Source organism: Ornithodoros turicata, chromosome 2 (assembly GCF_037126465.1).
Source record: "Ornithodoros turicata isolate Travis chromosome 2, ASM3712646v1, whole genome shotgun sequence".
Taxonomy (NCBI): Eukaryota; Metazoa; Arthropoda; class Arachnida; order Ixodida; family Argasidae; genus Ornithodoros; species Ornithodoros turicata.
In genome coordinates this window covers 123383057-123397347 of record NC_088202.1, presented here as the reverse complement: position 1 = coordinate 123397347, position 14291 = coordinate 123383057, and the positions used below count along the sequence as shown (strand labels likewise).

Here is a 14291-nt window from a genome sequence, read left to right as displayed (position 1 = left end):
ACGGTGACGTACCACGTGACGTCCAGGTGACGTCATTATGACGAAATTTGTAGTGTGCCCCGCAACGGATGGATGGCGCTGACGGTCTTTATCATGGCCGCCCTTGAAGACGTGGTGGCCAATGCAAGCTGCGCTACCATTTATATGTACCTTGCGCGATACCTAAAACCATACGCTGGTTGAATCGCTTGACTTCTGCAGTAAGTTGCTATACACTTCGTTCGTCTTGTAATCGTAGAAACTAAACAGACACCTCCGATCCCCAGCAGCTTTTCTTCTTCTTCGTGCCGTTGTTCACGTGGACGCCCCTACACAAGCAGTTCCACGTCACCGCGATACTCATCAAAAGAGGAAAGCCATGCACGGATCTCCGGCGCGTGTGCCCACAGGCGTCAATAAACGAAGTCCACTCATCAGCATCGCGCATGGAAGGAAATATGCGCGCCCTGTGAAGGTGCTTGACAGGTAGCTAAGGATCGAAATTTTCATTCTAAACGAATGCTAGAAATTAAACGACCCATTACTGCTCCACAGTCTTGCGTCACGATTGCACCAAGACTAGCATTGCATTATTCTGTACAAGTTCCGAAATCCCGGGATTTTTCCGAGAAAATCCCGGGATTTGGGACGTTGAAAAACAGCCGGGATTCGGGATATTCAGGATCCCAACACTAGCAACACCCTGATATAAAACTCGGTGGTTCTGGAGAAAGCAAACGCTGAAAATACCCACTTTGCACTCTGCTTATTAAAACAGTTGTTCTCCAATCATGTTTTGTTTCAGTCGGTTACATTTTAACATGTTCGCAAGGGGACAGTCCCCTAGCGCATCTCTATTAGGTCTTAGTAGGAGGCTACCAAAAGAAAATAGTCTGTTCGATATGATGAGATAGCATTGATCAATAGACCTCTACCCGAGAAACGTCGAAGGTCATGGACGCATTGTTTCAGACCTACAAGGGCCTTGTAAATGGGATGACTCATTAGAAACGCTGAACTACACGTCGTGTTCAACCTCAGAACGGCACGTTTAAGCCCGCTCTACGCTTGTTTCTACTTGCTGCAGTAGATAGACGCATAACTGTACGTCGCGACAAGCAGTACGCCGACACCGAAACTGCGGGAGCATAACGGCACAGTGGCATTAGAGTATGCAGTGTCAGAGCCGTAGCGACGGGGATGCGAGAGGGGCAGCCGCCCCCGTCGCCCTCGCCTGAGAGGGCGATCTCGACAGCGCAAACAAGCGTTTCATTTCTTTGTTTATAGGGGTCCTGACGGCAGTGGGAGGGGCGAGGAGCGCTTTAAATTTAGCCTGCCCCGGGCGCAAACTTGCCTCGCTACGGCTCTGTGCAGTGTGGTTTCTTCTTTGCTTTCTCCGGGCGGAGCAACTCCATCAGAGTAACTCCGATCCGGATCGACCCATGAGACACCCCAATCTCCGCCAGGGAGAAAAAGGAAGCGCTCCATATCGACCAATGATATTCACCATAAGTTTTCTTCCTGTGCACAATCCACCGTTTGCAAGTATTAGTGAAAGCCTTCTGAGCCCGGCTCATGGCCACGACATTGCCCTGTCAAATCAAATGGGTTCTGAGCATTAAATGTCTTGATTTTTTTAACTGCTGTTGCGAATATAAACCCGGTCTTTACGGCATTTTTCGTAAATCGTCTCTACGAAATTAGTACTTGAATAAAGCAAAGCTGCTTAAGCGACGATCTGTGTCACGGCACCTGTTTCACTTAATCAATTACGACTTGCGTATGGAAGGCCTTGCTGAAATTCCAATGAGATTCCGCTTATTTATATTCCGAAGCGCTGGCATGTTATGTCCTATCATCCTTCATAAATTCTTTCGTTCGGTTCCGTTCGATTGTATCTCGCTTTGGCTCCTTCTGGAAAAAGAAGAAAAACAAGCAAAGTGAGAGGAAAAAAATATTTGTCATGGTTGCATTGGTGGAAGACAAACGTCATCAACGCAGCAGCTTGTCTTCTATTATTCATTCCAAGCGAAAGAGGAATTGCGGAGTACATCGTTTTTCATGTGCGCGACGGCACCCACACGTTCGGTGGAAGTAAAATCAAAATTGTATTGTCGGTCGCTCAGCACAACGTCGTATTCTACAACTGTTCCCGCCCACGACCTTTGTGTGTGTTGAAGGTGCCTGGGAAGAAGCATTCGTGAAATGTCTTTCTGTAGTACGTCGGACTCGGAAATCAATATGTTAGCAGTTTGTCCCTTGATGACACAGACAAGATTCAGGCTTCGTGATACCGTCTAAATACATGTTGTAATAATCCCATTCATTTCCTAGAATCAGATGCTCGTGGATTAATGACGTTAACCATGACGTTTCCTGTCGTCTAGGGTTTGCTGACAATGGACCTCACCTGACTCTACTCTGCAGCAGCTGGATCCCGAGTTGCGATTCTTCATTCCTAACCGTCTCCCGTTCCGCCAAGACGCTCATTCATCGTCTTCGTCCTGGTGTCCCATTTTGCCGGCGTTTGCTTTTCAGAATGGGCCCGGTGGACTGATGGGTCTCCCGTGTGGTGTAGTGCACTATGTCAATCACATATTGCTAGAGTGTAGACGGTTTTCGTCGGAAAGAGAGTCGCTCCTGGCTGACGTTACGCGCATGCCCGACTGACTGACCGACCGACCGACAACACAATGCACAGACCCTATCATCTGAGCTTGGGAACGCTTCCTCTATGACTCCCATCTACCACTGCAATCTAGTCCTATCGGGATCTTTGATGAGCACGACGTCTCCGACTTTCATGTCAGTAGCGTGTAAGCCCATAGAGTGGTATGCTGATCCTCGGTGAGGTGTTTTCTGTGCCACTTCTGCCAGGCTTGCGTAAGATGTTTATGTTGCTTCCTTCATACAGTTTTCAGCAGGTTGATGGATTGTTCCGAATCTTGCAATAGATCTGTGGCGGGCACGACTATGTGAGATGACGATGGGCCGTTAGGCGTCGTCCCATTATCATGGGCACAGGAGTCAGCGGTGTGCGCTCCGTGTCTTCGTTGTAGACGTATGTCAGAGGTCCGGAGTTTACCATTGCTTCAACTTCAGATACTGACGTTTTGTATTTCTCCGAATTGTGGTATTTTCCTTGATAAGGTCTTGCTAAGTGCAGACTTGACGGATCGTATCCCCAAGAACACACTGACCTCCCCAGGTTATCCCAGAAATGTCCCTCAGGGATAGGAATGGAATCCCTAGGACGTACCCTAAAGATGCTCAATTGGTCAGAAAAGTGTTAAAATGATACTCCACATATCATCCTCAGAACTTCCCTGGCAAATCCCCCAAGAACACTACTAGTATGGTTTTTGGTAGCACAACCGGATATCTTGCAGTGAACTATTTATCTATTTATTTTGAGAAGTGAGCAGACGTTTTCAGTAAGAGTGAGTGTCTCCTTCTTTTGCATCTTTACAACCTCGGCCACCAGCGTTTCATTCGCGGTTTCTCATCTTTATTTGTTCAGCGTATTTCTCATAACGAACAATGAGTGCCACAGTACAAAAAGCAAAAATAGAGATATATAAAAGATCCATGGGACGCAAAGTCCAGCGAGCCCACTTAGAAAGGCTTATGCTGCAGTGGCATTTCCTTGTATTGTCGTCAAGCAGCACAGATACAACATATTGCTTGTTTTCGAGCTTCCGCAAATTCGGGAGTCCTGTTCGCATCTGCGTCAAAATGAAGGGCGAGGTGTCTAAGTTTAATTCGATTTCATACATAGGCACCAATGAAGTGAGGAATTTCTTGAAGTACTAAATCACTATCAAAATCACGTCAGTCTTTCTTACGGCTTTGGTTTTTGGCATGCATCGAAAGTGAAGCTTGGGCAATGCAACACTATCGCCTTTCTGTCTCGTTTGCAATAAATGCTCCGCGCAACGTCCAGCCAGGGACCCGTCTCGGACGTTCATGCAAGAAGACCCCAATGAAAGGTCTAGCAAACTATATTTTATTGCAAGACAAACCCCAGTACATGGACAGATTCCTTTCAAATCCTTCAATCTGTGTTTGTGCCCCTATATCTGTTTGTACTTTGTATTTTCTGTTTGTAATTTTTTTTACATTTTATACATGAGCACTCCTTGTTTGGTTGAATTTGGTTATGAGAAACAATTTGGAAACTTAATTACTGTAAGCAGGTATTAAAATGCACAACGCAGTATTATACTATCCTATGATTGTCCTCCGGTTGACGACAGCACGACGTACGCAAATGACCGTCACTGGAAGCTCCTATGATGACAGTCTGTGGATCTCCTCCGGACATCCCATCACGGATGAGGACCGCGAGTGTTGAGACGTTCGTAAAAACCCACCAGGGTGCCCGTTCTGCTACAAAGTTCAATTGAATTGCATTTCTAGAGAAAAAGTCGAATTAGCGGGTCCTTGAAGAATTTCCTAGCACGTGTACCTTCTTTTGTTATACACTTGAACGTCTTGGCGTGATCCGAGTATATATACTCGGATAACGCCAAGACGTTCAAGTGTATGGCAAAATGAAAAAGAAAGCGGCAGCCGCCATCTGTATTTTAGGACCGCATTCTAGGCATGTGTCGTCGAGTTCCCCGTTCCTGTTAGTTTCTTGCAATTCAGTTCACTTCTAGGGGATGTAGCCTGTCACGTACAGTCATGTGCACGTACAGTTCGGTGACTTGGAGGGAGGATGTCTTTCTATTTTTACCTTTTCATCTTTACAGTTTTCTTTTTCCTTTCATTCATTTCATTTCCTTTGTGGGAGTAGCAGAAATCGTCAGGTGACGAATTCAATATCTTCCGTTTTTTTTATATATATAATCATATAATCATTTTGATATAATCAGTCAATCAATCAAAGCGGCAGCCGTGCAGGGTGCGAGCGGCGTCAGTCGTGTGTGTCAGACGCTATGGGGCGGCCACGGAGAGTGCGCTTGCCCCGTCCGCAAATAGGAAGTTCAGGGCTCGGCGCGCCGCTGAAGCACGGTGTAGCACATCGAGCGAACGAACAGCCCAACGCGTATTGGCTGCACGAAGACAATGTGACCCAACAGTGAGGGAACGCAACGCGGTTGCCATGAGGCGAAGCCGAGAAGATATATCAAAGTTAGGGAACGTGAAGCCGAGGCCAAGAGACTCGCAACGGTACGTGCATCGACTTTGTCGTCACCAAGAACATTGCCACCCAGTTTCAGTGTCTCACCTTCCCAACGTACTTTACTGACTATAAAGGTGTGTTGTTCCTCCTTGAATAATAGAATTCTTACGAAAAACGAAAAGTTGTCTACACTCTAAATCTTTTCACACCTTTAAAGGTGTAATAACGTGCATGGCGCACGCCTTTTTAGGTGTAATTTTGCTAACGTCGTAATGGAGCACGGTTTCGCACAAATTTTCTTTACTCGAGTGTTGTCTGTCCTCCAAAAATTCAGTCTTGCAACATCTCAACATTGTTCAACAGTATTGTAGACACTTGCCCGTACTCGATTATCGGTAGCGATGCATATATGCATTAGCTCGCACCTACGATATCCAAGACATCATGAAAGCAAGATTTGCACTGACAGTTGATCTTTAGTAACGCTTTAGTAATCTTTCCGAATTTTGTAAAATATCATACTGGAGATGCAATGTTACGCAACCAGGTTGAATGTGCATAGCGCACACCTTTAAAGGTGTGAAAAAGTTTACAGTGTACGTGTGCGTGCTGAATACAACTGTGAACCACATCTCGCCATTATTGCGCGTGGACGATACAGCTATCGCCATCACTTCTTCCCACGTGGGTGCGAAAAGGCGTGATTTTTTTCGTAAGAATTGCTTTATTCAAGGAGGGAGGGTTGTCCCTCCTTGATCACGCCTTTTTGCACCCATGTGGGAAGAAGTGACAGCGATAGCTGTATCGTCCACGCGCAATAACGGCGAGATGTGGTTCACAGTTGTGTACAGCACGCACTCGTAGACAACTTTTCGTTTTTCGTAAGAGGTCTTTTATTCAAGGAGAGACAACACACATTTATGGTCAGGGTCAATAAAGTACGTTGGGAAGGTTAGACACTGAAACTGGGTGGGAATGCTCTTGGTGAGGACATGATCGATGCACGTACCGTTGCGAGTCTCTTGGCCTCGGCTTCGCGTTCCCTAACCTTGAGATTTTCTCGGCTTCGTCTCATCGCAACCGCGTTGCGTTCCCTCACTGTTGGGTCATGTTGTCTTCGTGCAGCCAATGCGCGTTGGGCTGCTTGTTCGGTCGATGTGCTACGCCGTTCGAGTGCTGCAGCTGCGTGCCGAGCTCTGAACTCCCTATTTGCAGACGGCGGACGCGGACTCTCCATGGCCGCCCCACAGCGTCTATGACACGCTGACTGACGGCGCTCGCACCCCCGCACGGCTGCCTCTTTTTTTTTTTTTTCATTTGCTCTCCGATTTGCTGTTGCGCCAACCAATGGCGCGTCGGATAAAATGTTACGGACCATGACGCCGTGACAACGTTGGCCGTGACCTCCACAAAAGCTCCCTCATATCTACCGTTGTAAAAAGTGGGGTGGCCGCCAAAAATCGCGAGTCAAAAACCGCGACAGACAAAATCGCGAGTCAACAACCGCGATTTTCAAAAACCGCGATTAGCAAAAACCGCGACAGGTAAAAACCGCGAGGGTCAAAAACAGCGACAAGCAAATAAGGCGACGTCCAAAGATAGCGACAGGCAAAACCGCGATAGGCAGAAACCGCGATGGCCAAAACCCGCGAGCAAACCTGCATAGAATTGAAGAAGATACTTTTTGAGCACGCCGGTGCTGACTGGCAGTGTTTCAGACATTTGACAAGGCTTGAAATATGTTGGTCTCCGCCGGACGCCGTACAAATACGGACATGGAAGAGCTAGAGAATGGCATATACACTCATTCCCTGCCCGCGTCAGCTATCACGTTCACTCTGCCGGAAATATAACCAATTACTGAGTAATCGATTACTCGAAAAATTACTAAAAAATGTAATTGATTACAAGTAACGCGTTACGTACAAGTGTGAAGTATACAGATTGAGCACATCGAAAGCTGTAGTTTAAAGTAGCACAGAAGTCATTTTTAATACCCTGCTTTCTTCCTATAAAACTATTAATTAGGCCAGTAAGATGCGCCATGAGAAGTAATTCACGCCACAGTATCATAATTATCGCAGAAATTGAATTTAAAGTACGCCGCAAAAAGGGACCGTTGTGCGCAACGGTGGTGGAGAGCAGTACCAGCCTGTGATTTGCCCATAACCTCGCGCTGACGCCTTAGCTGTCGTCTGCTACTCGGCTGTTCGGGGCTCTGAAAAAGCATTGCTTCTGGATCGGTCATGATTCGGCCGCTCCTTCTGTCCCCAATTCTCCTGGGGGACTAGCAAAACTTTTTTACGGCGGCAAAGGGCGCTACCCCCACTGACCACCGAACCAGAACACGTATGGACCCTGTAACGTCATGTTTATGTGAGTTTTTCTTTTTCTTTTTTTCTGGGAAACAAACTGTATACACAAAACCTTTCGTGCTACCAGGTAAATTGACACACGCACTTTCATCAAATGTCTTAATCTGAAATTTTTAGGATGGCCCTCTGTGGGCCCCATTCCCGGAATGGAAGTTAGCCTACTTTTCATATCCTCATGCCCCCCTTTCATCCTCCCTTCTAAAGGAGAGTGAGTAAGGTTTTTAGCTGTCGCGTTTTTAGTCGCGGTCTTCGGCTGTCGCGTTTTTTGCCTGCCGCTGTTTTCCCCTACTCGCGGTTTTTGGTGTCGCGATATTTGTGTGTCGCTAATGCTTCCTATCGCGATTTTTGGATCTCGCGGTTTTTGACTCGCGATTTTGACCCAGAACCAAAAAGTGGTCTACGTGTGTGCGCTGAACGCAACCGTTAGCAACTTCTCGCCCTTATTCCGCCTGGAGGATTACAGCTATCGCCGTCACTTCTTTGCACATGTGTGCGAAAAGGCGTGAATTCTTAAATGCGATAGCATTTCTTTATTGCACTTTTGGGCCTCAGTGAAGCGTAGCGTTAGTGGAGAGGGGCCCATTCATTCTCGCGATGCGCTATCTCCCCCTCTTTTGTTTGTTTATTGCGCTCCTCGGCTCATAAGAAACGTTTCGGCGGGGGCAGATTTAGCAGATTGGAATGTCTTTACGATAGCGGTTCCTATAACACGATAAACCAAACACTTGATTCCTTTGAAGTGGCTGACATCATGTTGTAGATCTTTGCTTTGACGGCTTCCTTTAATCTTGGAAAGTAGTTGTTCTGAGCCAGGAACATTCAAACAGACACACACAACACAAACGTCTTTCATCTGTTCTTTTATTGTGTCGATTTCGTAGAGCGCTTGCGACCTGCAGAAACTCTCTGGTCTCTGAACAGTGCGTTTCATGTAATGTCGTCCGACACCACGGAGTTAGTGTAAACGACGTACTGCGGAGCATTCGCGCAAGTATAGAGTTCGCAGATTTGCCGCCTCTGCTGCTTAAGATGCGGACGCGTTCGGTACAGAAAATGAACGTAAGCGACGTGCCGCGGAGAATGCCAGGAAACGGCATGCGGCAAAGCGGAATACCGTTGCTGCCGAAGGAGGGCCCGAAATACGCGTGACGCTGCCCAACTTTTACCTCCGGGATGTCCCTGGCTTCGACGCGTTCGACTACTGTAGCCTCTTAAAACACTTTAAACTCCTCCCCCTAACATCGCGGCGTAAAATTGCTGATGGCATATTCCTCTACAAATGTGTACGTTCCACTGTCGATTCGCCGCTCTTGCTAAGCTGTATAAATTTTCGCTGTTCTTGTGGTACCCTTCGCAATCTACCGTCCTTCTATGTACGTGAAACCTGCCCTTATGACTCACTCGCACGTTGTCAAATTTTGGTGAACTCTTTTTCGTCCTCATATGATATTTTGAAGGAGCAGTCTAGAGACCCACAACTTTTTTTCTGTTTTTGGTCAGTATGGAATGTTAGGCGGCCGAAAACAGTTTTCCCACAATTAGTGCAACCGTAGCTAAATTGGGACGCCTGCAATAGCTCCCCGAACCTCCCGCGCGCGAAACACCCTCCTTCGCCTTCACGATAGGCACGTGATGAGCGCCACCACACACGTCACTATGTGACGCAAGTGGTGAGGATGCTCCTCATTGGACTTGGGATCACATGATCGAGGTGAGCAACATCGCCCAGGCCTGAGCGTCTGCTACCGCTTGGGAGACGCCATGCGTTCTCCGGCTTCGTGATGTCCGAAACGGAGGGTTTGAAGGCTGTCAACGACACAACCACGATTTTTTGGGACCGCAGGCACCACGGGAAGAACGAGTGGTGCAGCCCGAAATTAACTGCGTTTGTACAGCAAAAACCCCGTGCTTCTCGACAGTGTGCAGCCTGTCCGACAGTTTTCACCGCGCAGTTGGTTCAGTGGCTAACAGGTGGCGCCACAATACCGCTTCCACAATACCGCTTCGCAATAGCTTTCTGCTGCTGTGAATTCTGAGATTGCACAGAAGCCACGGATATATTACTCTTGTGATCGTAATCTTATTTTCTCAGGCTGCGTATATGCTTCTTCTTTTAAAGAAAACGTGATATAAATCATATAAATAATAGAAGTCAACAAGAAGCAGCTAGCAATGTTCGTAGCAGACGGTTTTTCCTACGAACGAATGAGGGGCTCTCTACCACGAACGTCACGGTGTGGTCTGCAGTTGGAGCGCTCCGACCTGTCACCGCGGCAGCGATTTTCCAAATTAATTGCACCGTGGTGATACAACTTTGGATAGAAATATTTTGTGGGAATGCTTTTCACATACTGCTTTACAAGATGACAGCAGTTTTGGGCCATGTTAGATACCACTTTAATGCTCCTTTAAAAGCAGCATTACACCTTGCTTGTCTTAAATTCAGTCATCCTCATCGACTTATTTGCAGTGATGGCCACTAACTACTTCTACAGTAGTTTAACTATAACTACTAACTACTTTGTGATTGAGTATAGTTTAACTAATAGTTCAACTACTTTCAGGGGAGTAGTTAACTACTGCAATGTAGTTTAACTACATCTATAGCTACTTAACGTTGTCCACCAACACCAATCCCTTGTAGTGTTCTTGGACACCTAAATATGAATCACAAGCAATAATAAACTTTGGCTCAAGCCATTGCTACGATCGTCAAATACTTTCTTTCTGCGCCTATGCGATAAACTAAGTTGCAGAATTATTTCACAGCAAATGAGGCTTCACTACACAAGCATTAAAAGTGAAGATTTAGTGCACATGCACGACACAATTGCTCTGCACCACCGTTCTCATCAAACAAGTAGCTCAAGGTAAAAGTCGGAAGCACAATCGTGCCGTAAAGCTTGCGGCAAAATCGGAAGTAGTTGGCGCCTTCAGTAACCTAACTACGGTAGTTAACTACTCAAAATAGTAGTTTAACTAGTAGTTGCCACTACATTTCTCCAAGTAGTTTTCTACTCCACAGGAGTCGTTCAATTTGGATATCATGAATGATGTGAATGTGCCGACCACACGCAGCGGCACAACGATAGACTGTGTGTTCACGAGAAGTGTGGTCCACACCTCTGCGTTTCATTGCGTGCGGACGCTGGCGAACGTTAGTTAGCGTGGCAATAGACACGTGCGAGATTTTCCGCAGCAGAATGCAAAGAGTTCGCTGGAGCTGAACTTTCTCCGACGCACGCATCCAACAGCAAGTGGGAACCAACCGTAGCCTTTTACGCTTTCATGCTGAACCACTTGTCCTCCTCTGTGTGATATGACTTTCAACAAGGGCGCTGCAAACAGGGAGTGCATGGAGGTTGCAAGAAAAAAATATACAGGATTAATTACACTTTAACACTTTAATTACACCCAAACTAGTTGCAGTTTGCGTTACGCGGAACTCAAACGCGGACTTCAAACTTTCCGCCATAAGGCTTCGTGAAAGGCGCGCATTGACTCACACTTGCAATGCCCGCATGCATGTGAACAATCCAGCGGATTGCTTATGTTGTGCGCACACATGTGTCTCCACACGATGAAACGCAGTAGTGTGAACCAAGCTATATAGTGTGTGCTGCACGGACTACATCTCCCAGTACAGTATTCAGAAACCCATTCTCTGCGTCGCTAGAAGTGAAGACACACAGAGACGAAGAGGAATCGTCCGAGTGATCGGATGACACGCATACGTTGAGGAGGTTCATGTCCTTAGGAATAAAATAAAAAAACTAGTATTTGCAGGTCGGAAGGTCTTAACGATAACGCTTCGGATAACATGATAAGTCAATCGCTTGATTCCTTTGAATGGACATCACGCTGTTGATCTTTGATTTGACAGCTTCCCCAGAGGGAAGAAAGCAATCCATGGGACATCTCACAGATATCGTTTTGGGAGATAGGGATGTGCATGGGACGTGGTTGATTTAGAATACGTTCTACATGATATTCTGAAGCCATCCAGGTGGCCGCATTTCCTGAATTTTGTGGATATCCTGTAATAATCCCTACTGATACCTCGTGGATCTGTACGGGACATTATGTGGAACATGTATATGTGATTGATTGGTTTATGTGATTTTCAAAAGGTAAATTCTCAATTTGCAACGGTTTCGGTTTAATAAATGCAGCACCTTTAGAAATACACGCCAAGGTACATATAAATGGTAGCGAAGGCGAGAAAAAATACCAAATCTGTGTTAGCAACACTGCGCCCTTCATGATACACATGCGAGCGTGGTTGTTGAGGGGCAAACTACGAACGTAAACAAAAATAATTTGATCGGAGGCGCGAATAATGTGTGTATTAATCCAATATGCATATTTTTAATATAGCAATTCGCCCGGTCTGCCAGTAATACGTAAGATTATAGACAGAGCCGAGTACGCTTCCGGTTCCTGTCCCTCAGCATGTTGTTAGCTACGAGCTTGCCGTACGTTGACTGCGCGCTTTGTGATTGTTGATAGCCGTTTTCTTCTTCATCGTCGTCTTTTCAATTTCAAACCACCAAGTCAAACAGGGGACACTTCTCGGAGAACTAAGGTAAGGCAGGCACACACGAACAATGGTAAAACACAACAGAGCGCCGGTAAACCTGTTCCTGCAGGCTCTACCGGGAGACGCACCATGTCGAGGCGCTACATAAGCGGTGCCTCCTGAAGGAGAAAGGAAACTGTGACGCCAATGACACTATGGGCGGTATAAGTTTCCACCGTTTTCCTCGGGACCCCTTGAGGTGAGTTCCTATATATTATAAGTGTCCACGGCCGAGAACGGAGCTGAGTCACTTGGTTGAGGACGTGCAGTGTTTGCTGAAGTAAAATGCGTACCTCTCCCCCCGAGTTTTATTGAGAGCGGTGAAGTGAACATAGTGCAAGTTACATAAGATTAATAGCGTTTCAATGGTATCACCTGTTTTCCAGCTTTCAGTCTGCATGGACACTCCCTGGATAGGTCATCCTTCCACAGTGAGGTGGTAAACATGTAAATATTTAAGCATGTGGCTGCTGGGCTGCTTTCAACGAGGAGTTTTGCAACGGTTTGCATGTACGGGACACAAAGGGCTGTGCTGCATGTGCTTACATGTACCCAATGCTAGCATGTTGATGGCTTGCTTTGCATGCTGATTTTTTCTTTTTTTTTTGAACTCTGAATGTAGGGCATACAGGGTCAGGCTGCTGTAGCTAGTGCATGTTTTCGTGGCACAGCTTTGCATAATTCTTCAACAATAAAACTGCTTCGCAGGTACAAGGCGTGGCTGGAGTTTTGCAACCTGGAGGCGGATACGAGTCTAATTTCCATTCGCTCTAAGGTCCTGTGCTCCCAGCACTTCGCACCAGTTGCTTATTTGCGCACAGGAAGGCTTCGGTGGGATGCAGTTCCTACATTGAAGCGCACACTGCATGGCGTTGGTAAGTATAATACAAGTCGGTATGCTCAAGTTATCACATGAAAATGTTGTAACTCTAGAGGCAATTATTGTGAGTGCTACTGGTGGTTTACAGGAGGAAGTAGTGCCTACGCCAATCAGAGCAGACTTGAAAGCAGTGGGCCTTCAACGGAGGAACGTGTGCAAGCTGTGGTAGCCTGCGATGACGACAGCACAGGAGCAATACACCTTCACCAGATGAGTCATCCTTGCCATGCTGAAGGTATACTTGAGTAACGTAGTTGTTGGGTTGGCTAACTGTACGACATCATCTGCTTCATCAGAGTGTGGTACTGAAGAAAGTCAGCAACAGCGTGATCTGTCTCATCAGGACCATAGCTACGCACAACACGCACCAGCCTTGTCAACACAGAGCACTGTTGTCTCCCCACTAGCTGCAGTTGTCACTCCTCTGCCAGGAACGTCGTCTGGTGTACTGCGTGCAGTCTCGTCACCTCAGCACTTAGGAGGTATGTAAGGAATACTCTACCGCCATGAAGTCCGCAGACTTGTGAATGCTTTTTGATCACCATTTGCAGGTGGAAGTGGCTGGCATCCCCCCAAAGATTGCCCATCGTCCAGTAGTCTAGCAGCTCCAGCACAGCCAACAAAAGGCAAGCTGGATAACCTCCGCAAGAAAGTGCACCAGTTGCAAGCCCTGTGTTCAGCACCTGTGTTCATAGATACCTAGCATACATTTTCTATTTTGAATCTTCAGCAGTTTGCTATTCTTTGATACGTATTAGGTGTATCCGTGTGGAAGCCCCAGCCGTCATCCCATAATAAAGTTGTTGTTTGCTTCCCCTTGTATATAGATTCCTAGCATGGATTTTCTATTTTGGATCATCAGCAGTTTGCCCTCTCTTTGATATGCATTTAGTGTATACCTGTCTACATAGATCCCTAGTACGTAATTTTATATTTTGGATCATGTGCTGAGTTCGATAGTTGTGTGCACAACTGCCAGTATGTACGTGCAGTTATGTGCAGGGCTAAGCACTTTGTGCAGCTTAAAAAACCTACACCACGTAGCAAAATGTGCACAAAATAGCAGAAGCAGAAAACATTGTCAATGCTTTGACATGCCTTTAATACAAAAATGCTGTTGTAATCAAAGTAGTAGTCATGAACAGTGTGTATGCTCTGAACAAGGTTGTCATTGCTCGAAGCTGATAGTATTTTGGCTGTTTTGCAAGATAAAGTATCACAGACTTCTAAACTGAGCTAATGGACTTGTGCTTTCGAATTCCTCCATAGCATTCATTACGAATGCCAAAAACTGTTGGGAGACATAGCACCACACAGCATGCAAGTATCATATAATGTGACCCAAAAGTG

The 14291-nt window shown here is 46.4% G+C and overlaps 1 protein-coding gene across 1 annotated transcript; it reads left to right on the top strand.

Annotated features, from left to right (window-relative positions):
* The first annotated feature begins 12216 nt into the window (after positions 1–12216).
* On the top strand, positions 12217–13670 carry LOC135386440 (uncharacterized). The gene is made up of 5 exons (XM_064616349.1): positions 12217–12260; positions 12770–12936; positions 13030–13176; positions 13238–13423; positions 13493–13670. The coding sequence occupies exons 1-5, from the start codon at positions 12217–12219 to the stop codon at positions 13642–13644; spliced, it is 696 nt and encodes a 231-aa protein (XP_064472419.1). The 3' UTR covers positions 13645–13670.
* The last annotated feature ends 621 nt before the right edge of the window (positions 13671–14291 follow it).